Source organism: Ascidiella aspersa, chromosome 4 (genome assembly GCF_963924565.1).
Source record: "Ascidiella aspersa chromosome 4, kaAscAspe10.2, whole genome shotgun sequence".
NCBI classification, from domain to species: domain Eukaryota; kingdom Metazoa; phylum Chordata; class Ascidiacea; order Phlebobranchia; family Ascidiidae; genus Ascidiella; species Ascidiella aspersa.
In genome coordinates this window covers 6,136,815-6,159,734 of record NC_139450.1, presented here as the reverse complement: position 1 = coordinate 6,159,734, position 22,920 = coordinate 6,136,815, and the positions used below count along the sequence as shown (strand labels likewise).

The 22,920-nt window shown below is 37.0% G+C and overlaps 1 protein-coding gene across 1 annotated transcript; it reads right to left on the bottom strand.

The window, feature by feature from the left end:
* Positions 1–9,502: 9,502 nt before the first annotated feature.
* Positions 9,503–19,841, bottom strand: LOC146146857 (uncharacterized). The gene is made up of 20 exons (XM_083387133.1): positions 19,601–19,841; positions 19,335–19,518; positions 19,011–19,191; positions 18,641–18,814; positions 18,364–18,524; positions 18,082–18,295; positions 17,770–17,891; positions 17,339–17,543; positions 16,879–17,191; positions 16,458–16,768; positions 12,628–12,703; positions 12,362–12,545; positions 12,043–12,223; positions 11,673–11,846; positions 11,395–11,555; positions 11,113–11,326; positions 10,816–10,937; positions 10,388–10,592; positions 9,928–10,240; positions 9,503–9,817 (listed from the first exon to the last, which is right to left on the bottom strand). The coding sequence occupies exons 1-20, from the start codon at positions 19,634–19,636 to the stop codon at positions 9,503–9,505; spliced, it is 3,846 nt and encodes a 1,281-aa protein (XP_083243259.1). The 5' UTR covers positions 19,637–19,841.
* Between the last annotated feature and the right edge of the window lie 3,079 nt (positions 19,842–22,920).

Sequence of the window (22,920 nt, the reverse complement as noted above, 5' to 3'; positions counted from 1 at the left end):
ATAGACAATTTAAGGTTGTCGCAAATATGTTCTTGTGCTTCAATTTAATTTTCTACTGTCCTAGTCCTTCAGTGAAACAAACGATATTTTATGGTCGCTTTTTTCTAACAACTGGGTTGATTTTGACAAAAGCATTTTATATTGCAATTTGAAACATGCCGGCTTTCGTCTTTCAGTTTTCACAAAAGATTTTGTAGTAAAAGTGTTACATTTCACTCTGTATATTTTTCAGTTGACAACTCTGTTAATCTGGAAAGTGCAAACTATGGCCAAGTCAATGTAATAAAAGACCTCAAAACAGGTAACAACCTTATTTTGAGATTATATCTATTTTTGGGATGATACTGCCAATTTGCTATTTTAATTCACTACGCAAATAATATTCTTTTTACATTAAATGCTCTAATAAGAATGCAACTCAAATTCTCGTTTTTCTTTGTAGTTGATCAAAGTACTGCAACTTTCCATGTTCATCAAAATAGCAATACATTTTTGCAAACTGCAGTAGGTATGGTAAAACATAATCAAAGTACATTCATTTCATAATTGTTGTTAACTACACAAAATCATAAATTGGCTTGTAAAGCTAAATTCTGTGTATGCCAATGCTGATAATTAGAAAGCTTTAACTTTATCTGTTGCAAGTTTCAGCTTACCTTTTACTATACTTATTTATTTATAGTGTTAACTAATTATATATTCTTTGTAAATGGCCGCATTTGTCCAGGTGGCACCATATGACGTCAGGTCAAAGTTAAGTAGACTTGAACCTGTTGAACCACGGTTGTGCGAAAGCTTGTCGAGAATTCAATACGATTTGTCGTTATATAGTGCAACCTAATTACCAAATTATTTAAACAGAGGTTTGTATCAAATTAGAAATCTCAATCTGTAATTCATGCAGCGAGAGCTGGGACATCAGGAAACAGAATGAACCCAAAACAAAGAGAAAACGTTCAAGCAATAAAATCTTCGGAAGCTACAAAAAAAAAGGCAAATGAAAATACAAAAAGCGCAAATAAAAAAGGTTTGTATAGTCCACCATCGTATGTGTGTTTTACTGTTTGCAAACACATTAGTTATTTCAAAAAGTAATTTTGCTATAATGCAGGTTAATGTTATGGTAAATTTAAATTTTATCAAATCAAAATATTAATGGACGATGATTAATATTATATTTTGGACTTTATTTTTTATATTTTGGACTTTATTTGTTTTTTAAACAAAGGCGGGTTTTATTTCAAAATTAGCATAAAACCAAAAAAAAGTATTTAATATTTTTTTTTCTCAAAAAGGGGCTGCGGCGCTGCACGGAAAACAACCCAAATCACAGGGCAATTTTGGGAAAAATAAAAAGCTGCATGGAACAGCGGTTCGTACGGCCAGGCCGCCTTTAGTCCCAAGTCAACAGGGAAATGTCGGCAAACAAACCAACCCAAGACGGGGAAAAAACAAAGCGCCAGCATACAAAGCCTCAAGCAATAAGGCCCATTCAGCTGCATGCAGCAAAGGCTTTGTCAAGCCGAACCGTGGGTTCTCAACATCAAAATTCAGAGGTGGTGGCCGTTCAATCAGAGGGGGAAAGAGAAAGTAACGCTAAATGAATCTTGTTAAATAAAATAAGCTTTTAAATGGACAGAATAAAATTGTGCCGTTGCTTTTCTTCGTTGTTGCTTTAATACAGGGGTTCTTAAACGGTTTTACCGCGGACCCCTAACTTTTTTTTTTGCTTTGCATGGACCCCGGTAGACCAGAAACGCTCCAAAATGATGTCATAAATTGACGTCAAAATACAAATGGACTTCATGACTCTGTTATTTCGGTCCGAAAAATGTGAAAGTTAAATGGAGTCTAACTATACGTTCAGTACAAAACCCTTTAAATTTAATTAAAGTGTTTTCTTTTAAAAATGAATATCTTTAAGTATACACTAGTTCTTTAATTAGGCCTCCATGGACCCCCTAAAACTAGTTCACGGACCCCAAGGGGTCCATGGACCCCAGTTTAAGAACCCCTGCTTTAATAGGATTCTTTTTGTTGGAGATCGAAGTCGATTTCCCCTCCAAACCAAAGCCAACTTATACCCACCGAATTCTTATCAGCAATTTACCAAACATATGATACTTGTTAGAAAACAGTAAACTGAACTAGTTTCACATCAGTCAATTTTTCCAGATTGCTATCCCTAAATGTTGTTGTACTAATACCTCGATTGCAACAAATAAACTCGGTAAACAGTTGGCGGTAGAACGTTTCACATTTTTGGTGTATGAGATTACCTTTTATACAAAACTAATCCAAAAAATGTATGTAAACTTATTTATTCAAACCATCCTTACTACTTGGGACATAGGAACCCATCGCAATTAAAACGGTTCGTATATTTTAACAAGGAAAATATAGCGATACTATCTGTCTGCTTGGCTAACTAAGGAAACTGCCTCGTAATTTCAATGTTCTTATTGCAAAATTGCGAGATTTATTTTTTATCAACCTGACGAGTTGACATATACCCATGCAAAAAAATGCGTATATTGCGATCTTGTTTTAAAAAGTTGCATACGTGTTACTCACGGACCGTTGACCATGTAGCAAAAACGTTATAAACCTAGTTAAACAGCAAACTTTGCATGAACTAAATAACTTGACTGAAAACTTTCCATTTACTACACACTGTCTGGAAGTCTACACAGCGCTAAGCTGTGGACACATAAAAAGCAAAAACAATACAAGGCGAGTCGACGACCTTAGGCTGAAACAACCCCGTTGCAATTGGTAAAACGTAGTGCACTAAACGAAAAAGGTTCTATATTGATTGTCAAAAACGGGCAAATTATAACTTGTCCAGCCATGGCCTGTAAGAAGAAGTTGAATTGTGGTTATATTTTTTCAAGTAGCAAAATCCTTACGTGTTTGGTTAAACAAGTTATTATGATCGTAGATTAATCGCATTTCGACTAAACTGGAGACATTGTTTGTTCGTAAAGCAACGGAAACGTTTGAATTGCTGCTGTAAAGATTATGCCTGTGTATTAGTAACTAGTATCGCTTCAATCAGTAATCCAGGAAGCCTACAAGAAATAAATCGCTTTAGAAACACCAATCACCTTTGTCACACGTATGATAATACGCAATTGTGTTGGGGTGCCTATTATCGTAAAGAAATTGTATTTCTGCAAATGATTTTGATGCTGCTTACTATAATTATATATACATATATATATATATAAATATGTGGATGATGACAGGTCATGTTATAAGTGATTTAGTCTGAATAGACTATGATATTGAAGGATGGTATACGTGTTTCGTATGGTCAGGAAAGACGTTGTGTTTGCTATCTGTTGCTGGATTTTGATGTTCTATGCTGCTTACAAGTCAAAGCAAAGGTATGAAGCAACCCTATATTGTGTTGTCCAGTTTACCACAAACAAACACGTTTTAACGCATAACACAACGCTTTGATTAAATTAACAATTTTGTCGCTACACTATGCCCTTGAAATTGTAAAAAAAACTATTAAACTTATTAAGGTGTATCGTCCTAATTTCTTTACATAGCCATGATTGAACTCGTACGGGTTTAATTTAAACAATGTCAGTTACAATAAAAATAAAGGCTCTTTCTGAACTTCTTTAATGTAGCCGGTAACATTATATCACTTGAATACTGGACAACATAAAGTGGAATAAAATAATTTATTCTTTCATACAACTATGCAGCAAAAAAGCTATTGTAAATATTACACGATACAGAAGCCTTAAATGTACCTTGTACAATAGAAATGCACCATATTAATATCTTGAATTGCTCGTTTCAAAACGGATTTTGTGTGCATTCAGACACAGCAAGACAGGAAGCCACGCTGTGAACAATGAGCATCCTACGCCGCAGTATAAAAGGTCGTACAACGCTTTAAGGCCCGTGGTGGTGTGGTCAAAGAAGCGAGATTCCATCATTCCGTACAAAAACGCTATCAGGAGTCCTTACATAGGGCTTGGGGGCGGTGCTATTTATAAAATTGACAGTAGAGATCGCGCGTTGCTCAAGAAAAGAGCCTGGAAAGCATTTGTTGAAAAACTGTTGAGAGAAAGTCCCGCCGTCGACAAAGAAACCGGTAACAAGGATTTTAAGCCAATTAGCCGCGAGGATGGAGTGAAAGACATTTCCCAGCACTATACCAATAGTGATGGGCTTTCCGAGAAAAATGAAAAGTCTGACGCGAAGATTGAAGAAGTTTCTGATCTAGAAATGAAACAAGAAATGGATGCAGACAGCCAACGAGATTTGGACCTTGAACCACCAGAGACGTTTCAGGGCCAAGGTCAACGCGATTGGAAGTTAGAAGGCAAACGACCCGATACATTGTTCGATCCTTGGGGAGAAGATAGCAAAAAAGCAGAGTGGCAGAAAGATAAGGTGTTTAAACTTAACCACATTGTACGCAAAATGATGGTGAAAATTGTTACCTGGTCAATTGTTTAGGGGGCGTGAAATGATAGAAAATTATAATATTGTAAGATTGCAGATAAATTATACCGGAAACCTTCGGAACAACAGGGGACGTGGCGTTACTTTGCACTATTTTTGCTAAAAAGGTGCGCACATTGTTAAAAAAAGTGCGCACTTTTTTGAAGGCTGTAAAAAATGTGCGCACATTGTGAAAAAAAGTGCGCACATTTTTGAAACCCTTTTGAAATGTGCGCACAATTTTTGCACATTTTGGCGTGCACATTTTTGCGCACATTGTGCAAAAAATGTTCGCATCCCCGTCTCCTTCGGAAAGGCTATTACTGAAAGCAGTTGAGCTAATCAGGATTGTTGTGCAAGCAAAACCAGGCTAAAACAAAACCTTGCCTGCAGTAAGCTTCGAACTTACGACCACGGCGACATGATGTGGATTCCATTGCTTAATTTCAGTTAAAGTCCCTATATTTTACTAGTAAATTAACGGCTACCCACTCGGTTGAATTAATGAGACAATATTTGCACAGTTATACTTGTGATTTTAAATATAGCTTAGCGTTTCGTTTTGTAAATTAACAGTTTTTTTTTTACTTTGGTGTGTTTATTTAAGAAATCACGTTGTATGCAGAAAACCAAGAAAAAGAAGGTAAAAACAAAACGGGCAGAATTTTTCTTGATTGATCCTCGGTTTGAGGTGAACCTGGACAGGAAAAGAGCTAAGATGAAGTTTTCGATTGAACCCGATATTATCGACGAGATATCCTGCGACGATAAAATATCGCAACGGTGCTACCACGATATGGGTAATTTTTGGTTGTTGACCGACAAACAAGCGGGATACAAAACTTAAATTCTGAAAAGTTTTGCAACCAGTCGAAGCGACGTTTTTTTTTCAACTTTTATGCAAATCTTTATAATCAACTTCAAAATACATACTATTATGTGCATACTACGAAGCCATTTAAAAAAGTGTTTAGAGAGAATATAATTGAAGCCCTTCTTAAGCTGTTTTTTGACCAATGATTAAGGCTTACGTATCGTTAGTACACCAAAAGCAATCGCAGACTCACCGAATCTGCCGATCAATAGTGCAAACACGGCAGGCTCGAAAAATAACTAGCCCGCAGTCAGGTTCGAACTCACGACCTCCGGTCAAACCGGTACCGTTGCTCTACCAATTGAGCTCTGATACCTTTTGGTGTACTAACGATAATAAAGCCGTAATCGTTGGTCAAAATGCAGCTTCAGAAGTTCTAGTTTACAGTGGTTAACACACATATGTGTGTGCATGTTTTATTGACTTCCAAACCACTATTTTGAAATATTGCCCAAATGACGTGTAGTCATAATATAACCAATCGCCTAGAATGCAATGCATTAAATTTAATCAAAAATAAACCGTTTGAACAATCGACAGGCGTAAACTTCACCGTGGTTACTTTCATACCAACCACTCCGCGGGCCAAGGCTCGTCGCCAAATGCTACGCGAGACTGTAGGCTCGGTGAAATACGTCGACGGCGCGCGTTACGTCACACTATTCGTGGTCGGTGACGCGACCAGTGACGTCGAAAACAGGGCGATAGAAGCGGAATCGCGAAAGTTTGGCGATATTCTGCGCTACGACCGCCTGGACAGCTACATGTAAGTACATATATCTGCAATTTCAAAAAAATTAGAACAGGTTTTGCATAATAGGTCAGTGCTTTTGGACCGGGTGTATTGCACAACCCAAGGTGTAGCAGAATTGTTAAAGAGTGTACTACATTGATGGGGTGCACTGGGGTGTACAAGATACCACATTACCATAATCCTATGGCCGGGTATCATTTTAAATAAATAGGTCTATTACCAGACTGACTGGAGTGTACGATACACCACACTATGTATTTAAGAGTACGTATACCTTGTATGATACTATACTCTATTTGTGACACCCGGTTAATAGTTTTTTTGCAGTACAACAGGGTGTATGTTTCTATGAGTTCAGTGCATTGCGTGATCTAGTGTGTACAAGTTCTTCTGTAAACGTAAAAGCCTGTACTGTTCCACAAGAGCTTGACAAGAACTGGTACACGCTATGCAAAAAATCAGAACTTTTCGCAGTAAATTTTTTTTAGTGGTAGCACTATATGCTTGGGGATGTCTGATAAGAATTAATATCTAAATTTGAAGTAGATACATACTCGTCTAATGCTAGGGTGGTATTCGTGCCGATTGTAAACCAAACATAGGCGTTTTGACCACGGTTTTCAGTCCGAACCAGCGTTTTCTATCTTAAAAGATATTATATTTTTAACAAATTATTGTATTAACAGTACAAAACTAATCTTTCTAACGCTGGAGCAAATTTCGACATAAGACGCCAAACAATGCCTTGAAACTTGTACACTTATAAATAAATAAATTTTTGTTTTTTCGATTATATTATTAGAATATATAGTTTACAACACATAGGCCTATAGTGATTTCACAATTAAGGTAACATAATTATTTGGCGTAATATCATGGTTGAGATGTAAACTTTGCAATAAAAAAAGTAACAATTTTTATTTTAAAGCACAGAAGCCCATCGTAAAATTTTAGACTGTTGGCCAATATACCACAGTGTTTATGTCTAAATCCTGTTGAAACAAAGAATGCATTCTAATAGTCGGGTTTGCTCGGTAACTTTTAAAGGGAAACGGCACTTTACATATTTTGTGACTTGGCCAACAACTTAATAAGGACCCCAAATCCCCATTAGGATTATCGTCCGTTATACATCATCGGCAAAACATTTAGCGGTGTTTTTAAAAAACTTAACCATTTTTTGATTGCTGCTTTCAGTATCGAATATTTGTGTCAGTCTAAAATAACAAACAAGTTTAAACTCAAACTAACGATTTCGCCTTTGCCAACAGAAACCTGCCTCTGAAAACCTTAGCGATTCTCCAGTGGTCAGCCGAGCACCTTCCCCCCCACTATCTCATCATTAAGATGGACGATGACGTGGCGCGATCGCACGTACGCATCACGCAACTGGTTGGTGAAGTCATACGAAACCGCTCAAGCGTGACAAACAGCAAGGGCGTGAACGAGGTGCTGCAAGACTTTCCCATCATCTGCGGTAACTGGATTTTCGAGGGAGTCTTCGCGAACCGAGCGCCGGCCAACAAGTGGTTCATCAGTAGAAGCTCGTACTCCATTAACCGCTGGCCGCGAGCCTGCGCTGGGCCCATGTACCTGCTGTCGGCGCGAAGGGCCGCGAAGCTGTACGAAGTTTCGCGAAACACCGCCATGATCGCGCTCGAAGACATGTGGGTGACCGGAGTGCTGCGGATCAAGCTGGGCGAAGGCGACACCAACATCATGGCGTCCGGTTACTCCAACTCCAAATTGTTCGGCATCCACATTGCGTCGACGTCGACATTGTCACGCCTTCCCGATTTGCGGCTTCAAGCAGCCCACTCATTTCAGATGCTTGCCTTGAACGCGTCGACGACCTGCCTGTGCGTGCGAAAGCGAGCAACCAACGCCCATGACGAAACATTGACACCGCCGACGATCAAAATCCGGGCTAACAAACTCGTTTAATCACTGTCTAGTTTCGATTTAAAACTCGAATGTCACATGAAATAACGACTGTAAAACAACCCCCAAAAACATAAAGCCGTTATTACCGCCTTGGTTTCCTGTAAAGTGGGCAGATTATAAATAAATTTAGTCAGACTTGTTGGTTTGTAGCAGGGCTGCGAGTCTGATTCCGGCCTATAATGAACCCGAGTCCCAAATCCGACTCTGGCCAAATATGAGATTTAGGAGAATTAAGATTCCCGGTCCCACTCTACAGCCTGTATTTCACCCATTTCCGTAACTAAAATAAGATGGCTACTCAGCAATATTTTTTAGGGATGTCAATTCATTGTTTAATGGTTTAAAAAGTACCCCGCCATATGCTATTCTACCTTTAAAATTACAGTTTGCGGCCTTATCAGTTCGAAATTTGCTTCTGCGGATGCGCACGTCGAAAATTCAATGATGTATCCGTAAGAATCCGCAACTAAGGAAGTCCTGATGTATAAATGATATTCAGTAGAATTGGGGTTATTTTAGCATATTACTTAATTTAACGAACATTGACTTGCTAGTTGTATCGTTTTGAGAAATATTGATCAGAATGTAACGTTTCCACAATTTTTAGAAGTTTAATATTATTTTGTGAATCAATACAGTGACTTAAAATTGATTTGCATAACTAATGACTTGGACAGGGAGTTTATTTGCTATTAGTTTAAAATAACCCATGACTTGACTTTAAATTATTTTGAAATGGTCTGTTTACAACACTGGTAGTTATGCTCCGCTTGAAGCCGTTTGGTGTTTCAGCAGGAAAGTCGGATATAGCCCAGAGTGGCATATTGGAAGTAAAACTCGCGAATGATAGGATTTCATTATATTCTGCTAAATGGTCATTTAAAGAACGTTGTTCATGTGTTAACTGTACTTACATTGTTATCAGATAAGTCTGATTTTCAAGTATGTTTTTCGTTGTAAAATTATTTTTTTCTTTTTCTTTTTGCAAAAGAGTATCTTGTTGCTTCAATTATTGTCACCAAATACTAAAACAATTGGCAAGACACTTATTTTACCCTTTAAAATCTTTCTTTCTTGAGAAATTATTTTGCAAAAATGTATCATTTTTAGAACTTCTCGTAACGACAAAATAAAATTCCACACAAAAATATTCCACATGAATTTATTTGTTTTATATTACTACGGCCATTCGGAATGCGCTACATTTCTTGATTTCAAGGTTAGGCGCAGTATCTGTAGTATCCGCTGCAATACCTGACACGGTAACTGCAGGTGCGTCTACAAAACAAAAGTATGAAGTTATTTTAAATGTTGTTTTAAATTGCGCGCAGTGCGAAAATTTTATTAAAAAAAAGAATTTTGTATCAGTATAACTCGTCTAAATTTAATTAAATTAATAAATCTTGGTTTGCAAAACTCAAAAAACCTAACATTGTACAATTAAAACGTAAGGAAAAAACTTACACATATGTGGTGTAGCAGTAGCTGTAGGAGTTAACACAAGGAAGTGTGAATTTCCAGCTGAAGTAGCTTCCGTAGCAGAATCTCGGCATGCAGAATCTTCCCACGTAGCACTTGGCGCAGCAAGTGTAGTGAAGCACCAACTTGTCGAGGACGTCTGTCCAGTGGGCATCGAACTCAGCAAGGATCGAGTTGCAGTACATCACCAGCTTATCAGCGTAAGCATTACCAAGCACGTTGACCGAATCGGGAAGGGTTTCGCCGTGATGGAACTCATACATTGCAACGTAAGTCTTCCAGAAAGCATTCTTGGTCTGCAAACACACAAGAGTTTATGTCACAATAATAGAAATATGACAAGTTACTAATTTTCTAATTATATAAGACAAAATTGAACTTTTGCCCAAAGATGTTTTTTACCAACCTTGACCAAAGAATCCAGCAAAGCTGATCTTTGTTTGTCGCGGCTATCTTCAAGTTTCTTCTTGTAATCAGCAATCTTCGTAATGCGAGTGGCCAAGCATTCGGTGTAATTGTCGGTGATGCTCTTGATCATTTCGTTCACCTTACTTGTGTAATCTGCAATGCTCTTGGCGAACTTTGCGGCGCATTCGAGGAGACTAGCCAACAATTTTGCAGTGTACTCAGCAATTACTGTATGCATTTTTTCCTCCAGTTCCTGGGTAAGGGCTGCGATTGCTGCCTTTTGTTCATCAGTCAGTTCAGTACTGTTGTTTCTGAAACGCAACACAAAAATTTAGAGTATATAAATGCGATGTTTTAGAATAACGTAAATATTGACATAGGTTACTAAAATTTTGAGTCTTTTCTTATGAAATGTTATATTTTTTTTAAATCGAAATTGACCAAGATTTTTATCTTACAAGCAAACGTAGTAAGCAGTCTTTGACTTGATGATGTTGGCGTGTCTTGCCTCGATGATTTCTTTGTATGCCTTAATGTAATCGACGTGGTATTGAGCCCACTTTGACTTCCATTCATTGAATTTTGTCGTATATTCTCCTACAGCCTTTGAAAGTTGAGCTTCAAGTTCTGCTTTGATGTCCTCCACGCTCTTGTTAATGGTTCCTGTTGAAAACGACTTGAAGATAAAGAAAATATTTTGGCTTTGCGGCATCATTGTTTTTACATATGATGTAATGAGTTACGTAATAACGTCACCAGTTAATTAAGCAAAAAAATCGTTCTATTTTTTCAGTACGATTGTGCAACTACAGTTTAATTAAAGCGCGAAAAAATGCGTTAAGTTGTTAACCTTATCCATGACATATAACTACGAACTGTATCATACCAACGTCACATGTTTTCAATCCCTTGTAGCTGATGCCACGCCAGCAGTAGGAGTAACCGGACAAGCAACCATACATTTTGTAAGAGCACCTGGTGTAGCTCCACCAACATCCCAGAGAACGGCTAAAAAGTAAAATGTTCTGTTTTAGTTTTATTGTTAGAACATTATTCAAGCCTTCACAAATATAATTTGTATTCTGATGAATCAAAACATTTTTTTCATTGTTATTTTTAAGTAGATATATCGAAATCCAAGAAATTGAAACAAACAATTGGAATTTTCATTTAATATATTTACCAAGTGTTGTAGTAGCTACGTTTGTAGAATTGAAGACAACCGTTGGTGAGGTAGCAGCGGTAGGAACATGTGTAGTAGGAAACCAGCTTGGCTTTGGTAATCAAAAGTTTGGCCAAATATTCCAAAGATTTGGTCTTGATCAGAATACATTCTTGGTCGTGGAACGACTGGATGACGGCATCGATTTTATCCTTGAAACCTTCGGCGTAGTCACCTAGCAAAAATATGATCGTTTAAGAATTAATTCTATTTAAAGATTAGGCATTTGCGATCTCAATTTACCATGAACAACTTCAAGTGTCTTCCTGTAACGTTCTTCACGAACCTTGAGGACCGCCAAAAGATACTTGTAGTATTTTTCAACGTATTCGGTCATTTTGGTAGTCAACTGCTCGGTGTATTCTTTGATTTTTTGTTGTCTGGTTGTCAGACATTTTACAGCACTATAAAATAAATATGTGTTGAAGTTTTTTTTTTGATTCGTAGCATCAGCAATATAATAACATAAAGTTAGAAATATAAGATTTTACCATAATTAAAACCACATCAAATTAATATACTTCTCAAGGAGTTTGGTGTGGTAATCAGTAATAGACTGGATCTTTGCTTCCATCGCGGTGTTGTAGCTCTTCAAAGCCTCTGCTTTACTGTTGTCAAGATCGTCGTTGTATTTGGCAATCCTGGCGTCTCTTTTAGCTTCGAGTTCGGCCTTCTCTTCGTCAGTGCTGGCATTTCTAGAACGTCAAAAATGATTGGAATTGAATAACACTATTACGAGGGACCCAGTGGAAAAATTTGTTGCACACCAACATGAAATCAAATTACCAGTGATCGCTACACAAACATCTATATACCGATCTACAAATATTAATAATCTACTACTCTAGGTACTGTTATTGTTCACAAAACCAATTTGTTTGAACTACTTACGAGATATAGTACTCGTAGTATCTGTTGATGTATGTGGCGAAGTCGGTCTTGTAGTCAGCAATAACCTTCTCAACGTCTGCGATCCACGCGTTCTTCTTTGTGGTCATTTCGCTGACAATGGTGGCAAGACTTTCTTTGAGCAAATTGCTCATTTCAGTTTCAACTTCGGCGATGGTGCGTTCTGCAAATGAAAACGGGTAATATCTTTACTTAGGGAAATTTAACTGTTGTCTACCCTGTAACAAGTTGAGATTGATAATTAGGTTTTGATATATGTTAGTCTTTTTACATTTTAACCTAAAGCATGGCCATTTTGTACCTTGCCAACCATCTTTGCCGCAGTCATCTCCTGGGTAGTACTTGAGGATGGGAGCGTAGAACTTGGAGGAACACCAGGCTCTGTTGAAATAGATGTTGAAGCAGAAGGTCTGTGGTGCGGGTTGAACACAGAACTGCCTTCTGTAGTAGTAGGAGTAGGAGTAGGTGCAAAATGCATTTGAGGCCTGCAACAAATATTGTCCACAATCGTAAGCTATAGGTCTATAAAATATAGAAAATACTCCTAAAGAAATGGCAACAACTTACGGCAATGCACGCCAGAAGAACTAGCAGAATCTTCATCTTTGTTTCTCTTCCAATTGAATCTCTTCCTTGGGTAGAGCTGAATGATTTGCAGTGAGCGCTGCAGAACTTTTATAGACTTCCATGGCGGTAAACAAGATCCTCGAATCTTGTAAAAATCACAAATCCATATTGCCATGAATGACACTTGAATGTTTTGCTTGTTCATTGCACGTGGCCACAAGCAGGAACAACTCGTCTCGTGAACGACACTAAACGACTTTGCGCACCTGAAATAACAGCTCACTCCACAGAGATAAATCGTATTAAAGTGCTCCCTGCAATATTTTGAGTTTGGATGCTGCAATAACAAATCGTGCAATTAGCTTATCTCTTTTTCCATGTTGAGTCCCGATTAGACAAACAGCACACACATGCAGATATGATTTGTTTTCTGTATCGTACAAAGTTGATTCAATAATGTTGTGACAAGACAAAATATTTCGTAACACCGACGACGAATGAAGTCCATTTGTTGTTCTAAGTTTTAAAGCGTTTAACATCACAGTTTTCAAGTGAAGTGCTTCTTCCGCAATTAGATGACCGATGAGGGCTGTTGATCGGTTTAAAAAGACATGTAAAAATTTTGATTGGGTTATTGCAATAACAAAGTCGTGCATTTATCATGTATCTACATCTCTGTAGTCCCGATTATACAAACAGGACACACCATACGGATATGATTTGTTTTTCCGCTTCGTACAAAGTTGATTCAATGATGTTGTAACAAGACAAAATATTTGGTAACTTGACGACGAATGAAGTACACTTGTTGTTCTAAGTTTTAAAGCATTTAGCATCTCGTTTTCGAGGTGAGCACCTCATCCGCAATTTACTGACTGTTTGAGGGTCTGATGATCGGTATACAAGGACACACTTGTTAATCCAACAACCTGCAAAATTTAGATGTGGTTATTGCAATAACAAAGAAGCGCAATCATCGTCTCTTTGTAGTGCTGAAGTAGTGATTATGCAAACAGGATACGCATACGGATATTGCCTGATTTCCCAGAGCGTCCGATGTTAACCAAATGATGTTCGATAAAATGAACATATTGAGAAGCTACGGCAACAAATTAAGTACACTCTAAATCTTCAATGTACATAAATTTAAGTCTTTAACATTGCGTTTTCTTATTGCATTGCTCATGGTTTGTGCTAAAAGTCGCACTCCACGCCGATTTAGTTTGTTTAGTTGCAATTTTGTCGTCCGGTGTTTAGTCAGAGATATTTGTGCGGATACTTGAAGTGGCAACGTCGATGATTGTTCTTTAGTTTGTTCGTCAAATGTTGTGTTTCGGAAAGTCATTATGCGTCACTTGTAACGTTTGATGTTTACTGTGTGGGGTTTATTGTAATTTAAGCGATAAGTTATACTTGCGATCAAATGACCTGCCATCACAAATTTTAAATTTACTTCTGATTTTTAAATGTCGAAATGTTACCAAGCAGTTTAGCAAATAAGTATTGTGTCACCAAATATTGGTATTGACACTAATATCTTTTAAACCAAGGTTTACATAAACTGTTGCTCGTTCAAAGTGTTTTAGGGCTGGCGAGTAGGCTTAGGTCTATATTAACTTCTTGTAACAAATGTGTACAGAAAAGCATAAAAATAAAAACAGTTTGCTTGTCCTTGTAACAAGGCAAATGCAGCGACAGTTTAGGAAATTAAAAGGATTGGCAGACCAAAAATTTTCGAGAAACACTTGAAAAAACAATGCCGAAAAATGTCGTGCCAAATTTGTGTGAACCCCTAAAACGTTTGCTGTACTTTGTAAACTTTTTAGTTTTTACGAAACCTAATTGCAAATTCGTCTAACAAATGTGGCTTACAAACAAAATACAATAACATAAGCACACTAGGGAAGATTCCAGGGATGGTCGGAGGACGCAAGGCCATACTAAACTCAAACTTCTTACACCAGTGCCAGTTCAGAAGCTCTGGTTTATCATCATATGTCGTATGAATTTGTTTTAGAGATTCTTATTGTTTTATTCTTAAATATGAATTAAAGCGGAACGTAGTGTAGTTTAGAACAAATCGTTCATCATCAGTTAGGGAATCGAGCGAGTCATCGCGACACTTGCAACGTGAGCGCGCCACAAGATACGAGTTTCGCTAAACACACAAGTCCCACAGAATGCGTCAAGCTCACCTCTCATTCCCGCGACAACCTTCGTATGCAAAACAACTGGAGCATAGCGACGAGAACTCGGCCCATGCAAACAAGTTGCTTAAGTCTTATCGGAGGAAACAAATTCGTAAGGCTTGCAATTAATCACAGAAGGTTGCGTCACCATTCGTAAGGACTAAATTCCAGTGCATCTTGTACAGTCCAGCACACTCTTGTTTTAATATCATAATTAAATCACAACTGCAATTCAATTTGCCATTTGTAGATCGTGACTTGGTGAAACGTGACGTATTCCATATTAGTTTAGGCTGGAAAAATTATTAATAGACAAGGGACAGCAACTAAAGTTTTCCGTTGTTTAAATAAAAAACCCGAATATAAAGACCTTTTTTACAAGTTACGTTTTTGGTACCATGTATCCGAACTCAGAAAACTTTTATATCCGGTGTCACCTACTCTTCGCAACTAAAAAGTCCTGGCGAATAAAGCAAACTAATAACTTGACTTAATTGCACTTAAGTCACTGTGTTGAAATGATTTGATCAAAGTGATTTGGACAAATAACTTCACATATATGTTAAGATCTTTTGTTGAATACTTTTCAATAAAATTGGGTTATTTTAGCCAATTCTGAAATGTGAAAATGTTGACTTGCTATTTGTTTTGTTTTTGTGTTTTAAAATGTTGATCACAATGTAAAATTCGCATAATGTTTAAAAATTTAATATTTTTTATCACTTGGACAGCAAATTATTTGGATTGAGACTTGACTTGCTATTTATTCAAAATCACTCGACTTGAATTTTCCATGTTGTGCAAATGAATTGACTGGGTTTTAAGTCATTTACGTTTTTTAGAGATAAATGTTCATGTATTAAGCGTACCGTAAAAATTAAACTTATTTACATTGTTATCAAATATGTCTGTCTTTAAATATGTTATATGTTATGAAATTCTTTAATTTTCTGTTTATTTTACGAAACTTCCTGTTTGTAAATACGGTAAATATGAAGTGTCATTGGTCTTATAGAATAAACCAAGAATGTATTTTTTGATTTAAATTAAAATTAATTGTTTTTCACCGGCAGCGTAAACATTTTAGAGACCAGAGGATTGCGGTTTGCCAAAGTTCGTTTAAGGTATTTGTCGATTGACCCTAAGAGTATCTTGTTGTTTAATCTTGGCCACCAAGTGCTCAAAATTTGGCAAGACATTAATTTTACCCTTTAAAATACTTTATTTCTGGAGAATTGTTTCAGACAAAAACCAATAATATTTCAGATAAATCTTCGCGTAACGAAGCAAACTAAAACAACACACAAGTATTTTCTGGATGAATTTATTTTTTATATTACTACGGGCATTCGGAATGCGCTACTTTTCTTGATTTCAAGGTTAGGCGCAGTATCTGTAGTATCCGCTGCAATACCTGACACGGTAACTGCAGGTGCGTCTGCAAAACAAAATAAGAAATATCAAATGTAGCAACCAATTTTAAAAGTTACATTACGTCACATGCAAACAGTGCAATAAGTTCGAAATAAATTATTCTGCGACAATATTACGCGTTAAAAGATATATTTGTTTTTACTATAAATTAGTTTTTGATTGTTATTTTAAAGCAAAAAATTGTGTAATTTAAACAAAACAACTTACACATATCTGGTGTAACAGTAGCTGTAGGAGTTAACACAAGGAAGTGTGAATTTCCAGCTGAAGTAGCTTCCGTAGCAGAATCTCGGCATACAGAATCTTCCCACGTAGCACTTGGCGCAGCAAGTGTAGTGAAGCACCAACTTGTCGAGGACGTCTGTCCAGTGGGCATCGAACTCAGCAAGGATCGAGTTGCAATAGATCACCAGCTTATCAGCATAAGCATTACCAAGCACGTTGACAGAATCGGGAAGGGTTTCGCCGTGATGGAACTCATACATTGCAACGTATGTCTTCCAGAAAGCATTCTTGGTCTGCAAGCACACAATAGTTTAGATCACAATATTACAAATATGGTAATTAGTTAATTGTCTAATAATATAACACAAATTAAGATTTTTGTCAATATATGTTTTTTGCGAACCTTGACCAAAGAATCCAACAAAGCTGATCTTTGTTTGTCGCGGCTATCTTCAAGTTTCTTCTTGTAATCAGCAATCTTCGTAATGCGAGTGGCCAAGCATTCGATGTACTTGTCGGTGATGCTCTTGATCATTTCGTTCACCTTAGTTGTGTAATCTGCAATGCTCTTGGCGAACTTTGCGGCGCATTCGAGGAGACTAGCCAACAATTTTGCAGTGTACTCAGCAATTGCTGTTTCCATTTTTTCCTTCAGTTCCTGGGTAAGGGCTGCGATTGCTGCCTTTTGTTCATCAGTCAGTTCAGTACTGTTGTTTCTGAAACGCAACACAAAAATTTAGAGTATAGAAATGCGATGTTTTAGAATAACGTAAATATTGACATAGGTTACTAATATTTTGAGTGTTTTCTTATGAAATGTTATATTTTTTTTAAATCGAAATTGACCAAGATTTTTATCTTACAAGCAAACGTAGTAAGCAGTCTTTGACTTGATGATGTTGGCGTGTCTTGCCTCGATGATTTCTTTGTATGCCTTAATGTAATCGACGTGGTATTGAGCCCACTTCGCCTTCCATTCATTGAATTTTGTCGTATATTCTCCTACAGCCTTTGAAAGTTGAGCCTCAAGTTCTGCTTTGATGTCCTCCACGCTCTTGTTAATGGTTCCTGTTAAAAAAAACACTTGTAGACACGGAAAACTTTTTATCTTTGCTGTATCATTGTTTTTTACATATGATCTAATGAGTTACGTAATAACGTCACCACTTAATTAAGCCAAAAAATCGTTCTATTTTTTCAGTACGACTGTGCAACTACAGTTAACATAAAGCGCGAAAATCTGCGTTACGTTATAAATCTTGTCCATGACATATAACTACTAACTATATCTTACCAACGTCACATGTCTTCAATCCCTTGTAGCTGATGCCACGCCAGCAGTAGGAGTAACCGGACAAGCAACCATATATTTTGTAAGAGCACCTGGTGTAGCTCCACCAACATCCCAAAGAACGGCTAAAATGTAAAATGTTCTGTCACATTTTACGAGTTAGTAGGTTTATTGCTATAATATTAATCGAGCCTTTGTAAACATAATTTTTATTCTGGTAAATCAAAACATGTTTTTTACTGTTATTTTTAAGCAGATATATCGAAATCCAAGAAATTGAAACAAACAATTGGAAATTTCATTTAATATATTTACCAAGTGTTGTAGTAGCTACGTTTGTAGAATTGAAGACAGCCGTTGGTGAGGTAGCAGCGGTAGGAACATGTGTAGTAGGAAACCAGCTTGGCTTTGGTGATCAAAAGTTTGGCCAAATATTCCAAAGATTTGGTCTTGATCAGAATACATTCTTGGTCGTGGAACGACTGGATGACGGCATCGATTTTATCCTTGAAACCTTCGGCGTAGTCCCCTAGCAAAAATATGATCGTCTAAGAATTAATTCTATTTAAAGATTAGGCATTTGCGATCTCAATTTACCATGAACAACTTCAAGTGTCTTCCTGTAACGGTCTTCACGAACCTTGAGGACCGCCAAAAGATACTTGTAGTATTTTTCAACGTATTCGGTCATTTTGGTAGTCAACTGCTCGGTGTATTCTTTGATTTTTTGTTGTCTGGTTGTCAGACATTTTACAGCACTATAAAATAAATATGTGTTGAAGTTTTTTTTTGATTCGTAGCATCAGCAATATAATAACATAAAGTTAGAAATATAAGATTTTACAATAATTAAAACCACATCAAATTAATATACTTCTCAAGGAGCTTGGTGTGGTAATCAGTAATAGACTGGATCTTTGCTTCCATCGCGGTGTTGTAGCTCTTCAAAGCCTCTGCTTTACTGTTGTCAAGATCGTCGTTGTATTTGGCAATCCTGGCGTCTCTTTTAGCTTCGAGTTCGGCCTTCTCTTCGTCAGTGCTGGCATTTCTAGAAAGTCAAAAATGATTGGAATTGAATAACACTATTACGAGGGACCCAGTGGAAAAATTTGTTGCACACCAACATGAAATCAAATTACCAGTGATCGCTACACAAACATCTATATACCGATCTACAAATATTAATAATCTACTACTCTAGGTACTGTTATTGTTCACAAAACCAATTTGTTTGAACTACTTACGAGATATAGTACTCGTAGTATCTGTTGATGTATGTGGCGAAGTCGGTCTTGTAGTCAGCAATAACCTTCTCAACGTCTGCGATCCACTCGTTCTTCTTTGTGGTCATTTCGCTGACAATGGTGGCAAGACTTTCTTTGAGCAAATTGCTCATTTCAGTTTCAACTTCGGCGATTGTGCGTTCTGCAAATGAAAACGGGTAATATCTTTACTTAGGGAAATTTAACTGTTGTCTACCCTGCAACAACACAAGTTGAGATTGATAATTAGGTTTTGATATATGTTATTCTTTTTACATTTTAACCTAAAGCATGGCCATTTTGTACCTTGCCAACCATCTTTGCCGCAGTCATCTCCTGGGTAGTACTTGAGGATGGGAGCGTAGAACTTGGAGGAACACCAGGCTCTGTTGAAATAGATGTTGAAGCAGAAGGTCTGTGGTGCGGGTTGAACACAGAACTGCCTTCTGTAGTAGTAGGAGTAGGAGTAGGTGCAAAATGCATTTGAGGCCTGCAACAAATATTGTCCACAATCGTAAGCTATAGGTCTATAAAATATAGAAAATACTCCTAAAGAAATGGCAACAACTTACGGCAATGCACGCCAGAAGAACTAGCAGAATCTTCATCTTTGTTTCTCTTCCAATTGAATCTCTTCCTTGGGTAGAGCTGAATGATTTGCATTGATCGCTGCTGGACTTTTATAGACTTCCATGGCGGTAAACAAGATCCTTTAATCTTGCAAAAATCACAAATCCATATTATCGTTAATGACACTTGAATGTTTTGCTTGTTCATTGCACGTGGCCACAAGCAGGAACAACTCGTCTCGTGAACGACACTGAACGACTCTCCGCACCTGAAATAACAGATCACTTTACAGAGATACGTCATATTAAAGTGTTCCCTGGATGATTTTAAGTTTGTATGCTGCAATAACAAATCGTGCAATTAGCGTCTCTCGTCCTGTGTTGAAGTCCCGATTATACAAACAGGATACGCAATACGGATATGATCTGTTTTTCCGCATCGCAAAAAAGTTACTGCAATCATGTTGAGTCCCGATTATACAAACAGGATGCACAATGCGGATATGATCTGTTTTCCCGCCATGTACAAAGTTGATTCAATGATGTTGTAAGAAAAAAAATATTCGGTAACACCGACGACGAATGAAGTACACTTGTTGTTCAAAGTTTTAAAGCGGTTAACATCACATTTTTCGAGTTGAGTAGGCCTACCTCTTTCGCATTAAGTAACTTCTGAGAGTCTGATGATCGGTCTACAAAGACAAACTTGTTTATTCAACCAACTGCAAAACCTTAGGTTTGGTTGTTGCAATAGCAATATCGTGCATTATCGTCACTCTACATCTCTCATTAGTTACTATGCAAACATCAAGTCAATACGGATATCGCCTGATTTCCCGCGTCGTCAGATATTAATCAAATGATGTTCGTTAAAATGAAAATATTGAGTTGCGGCAAACAGATAAAGTACACTCGAGTTCTCCAATGTACATAAATTTAAACCGTTTTACTTTGTGTTTGCGTATTGAGTGTTTTTTCAAAGGTCGCTGACTGCAAAGGCTCTTATGGTTTGAGCAAAAAACACACCTTGTCATTTTGGTATGATTAGTTGTACTTGTTCCGTTCAGTGTTTACTCGAGATATTTGTTTACATAATTAAAGTGGGGATACTGATCATCCTATTTGACTTGGTAGAAGTATATCGCGTTTGAAAATATGGCTTATTTGACATTTTGGTGCATTTAGTGATTTATAAAGCTTTTTAGGTGAAGTGATTTGTAGAACTCCTATCATAATTTGCTTTATTTTGTATCTGATATAGACTGTGAAAAAGTGTTTAATGCGTGCAAATTACACACCCACTTATACGATCCTACGGTATTTAACCAATCCAAAGCATGTTTCAACAAGATGTACATAGGCCTACTCATAAAAATATAAAATGTATTTGATTTATGCATCAACTTTTACATTTATAATAGTTTCCCTTTAGAAATAATGTTTGATTTTGAATTATAAGTTTGGGAAGTGCCATTCGTGTTTTGTTGTTTTCTTAGTGGAACACAAGTTAAAAAATTGTTCAGCCACTTATCCATTCATTAAAATATTTGAAAAACTACGGTAGACTTGGCGAATAGTACAAGATCAATTGATTCACCCGACAGGGATGTGTTTGAAAGGCCAGAGAGTTCACTCTACAAAGGCACAAATATTTATCGGCCTGCTAAAATTTAAGTTGGGTTAATGCAATACCAAAGTCGTGCAATTTCTTTTTCTCTACATCTTTGAATTAGTGATTATGCATACAGCACATAAATCCGGATATGATGTGCTTACCCATAGTCCGCTGCAATTGATGTCAGTAAAAAAATACTGAGACACTAAGGCAACAATTGAAGTACACTCAAATTCTTCGGTGTATTTTAATCGTTTAACATTGCGATTTCGTGTTGAGTGGCTCATGGTTTGTCCTAAAAAAACACACCACGACGATTTGGTTTGTTTAGTTGCAATTTTGTCGCCCAGTGTTTACTCATCGATATTCGTTCGGATGCTTGAAGTGGTGACGTCGATGACTTTCTTCAGTTTGTTGGTCGAATGTCGCGTTTCGAAAAGTTAATGTACGTCACTAGTAATTTTTTATGCTAATTGTGTGTGGTTTGTTTTAACTCAAGCGATAAGTTATATTGGTGATCAACTGGTCTTCCATCACAGATTTTACATCTACTTTTCATTCTATAATATTGAAATGTTACCAAACAGTTTAGCACATATTGTGTTACCAAATATTGTTATTGACACTAATATTTAAGCCAGGGTTTGCATAAACTGTTACTCGTTCAAAGTGTTTTAGGGCTGGCGAGTAGGCCTATATTACCTTGTCGTTAACAAATGCGCACGGAAAATCAGACAAATAAAAACATTTTGCTTGTCTTTGTAAAACCTTCAAGTCGGTGCTAGTTTAGGAAATTAAAAGGAATTGGCGACTGATAATTGTGAGAAGCACTGGCGAAAATAATGCCGACAAACTTCCTGCTCAATTCGTTTGAACCCTTAAAACGTTTGTTGTAGCTTTGTAAACTTTCTTAGTTTTTGCGAAACCTAATTTGAAATTCGTTAAAAAAACAAAACATGGATTAAAAACCAAGGACCATAACATTAGCACATCAGGGAAGTATGAAGGGTTTGCCGGGGACACAACGCCATACTGAACCTGAACATCGCGCAGCATTGCCAGTTCAGAAGCTTTGGTTTATCATCGTGTTGATTGAATTTGTTGTACAGATTTTGCAAATGCGTACAGAAAATTAGACAAATAAAAACATTTTGCTTGTCCCTGTAAAACTTTAAAGCCGGCGCTAGATTAGGAAATTAAAAGTACTCGGCGATTGAAAAATCTGAAAAGCACTGGCGAAAATAATGCCGAATAATTTCCTGCTAAATTCGTTTGAAACCTTAAAACATTTGCTTTAGTCGTGTAAACTTTTCTGGTTTTATGCGAAAACTGATTTTAAATTCGTCTAATAAACGTGGATTACAAACCAAATACTTTTATATCCGGTGTCACCTACTCTTCGCAACTAAAAAGTCCTGGCGAATAAAGCAAACTAATGACTTGACCTAATTGCACTTAAGTCACTGTGTTGACATGATTTGATCAAAGTTATTTAGACAAATACCTTCACGTATGTTAAGATCTTTTGTTGAATACTTTTCAATAAAATTGGGTTATTTTAGCCAATTCTGAAATGTGAAAATGTTGACTTGCTATTTGTTTTGTTTTTGTGTTTGTGTTTTAAAATGTTGATCACAATGTAAAATTCCCATAAGGTTTAAAAGTTTAATAATTTTTATCACTTGCACAGCAAATTACTTGGATTGAG

What these genes read in the sequence shown, in the direction of transcription:
- LOC146146857 (XM_083387133.1), bottom strand. Translation starts at nt 19,636, where the DNA reads ATGAAGATTCTGCTAGTTCTTCTGGCGTGCATTGCC. An exon ending in GACACTTGAAGTTGTTCATG is followed by an intron (nt 11,327 to 11,394) that starts GTAAATTGAGAT and finishes TATTTTTGCTAG; the next exon opens with GTGACTACGCCGAAGGTTTC. An exon ending in ACTGCTTACTACGTTTGCTT is followed by an intron (nt 10,241 to 10,387) that starts GTAAGATAAAAA and finishes GTTGCGTTTCAG; the next exon opens with AAACAACAGTACTGAACTGA.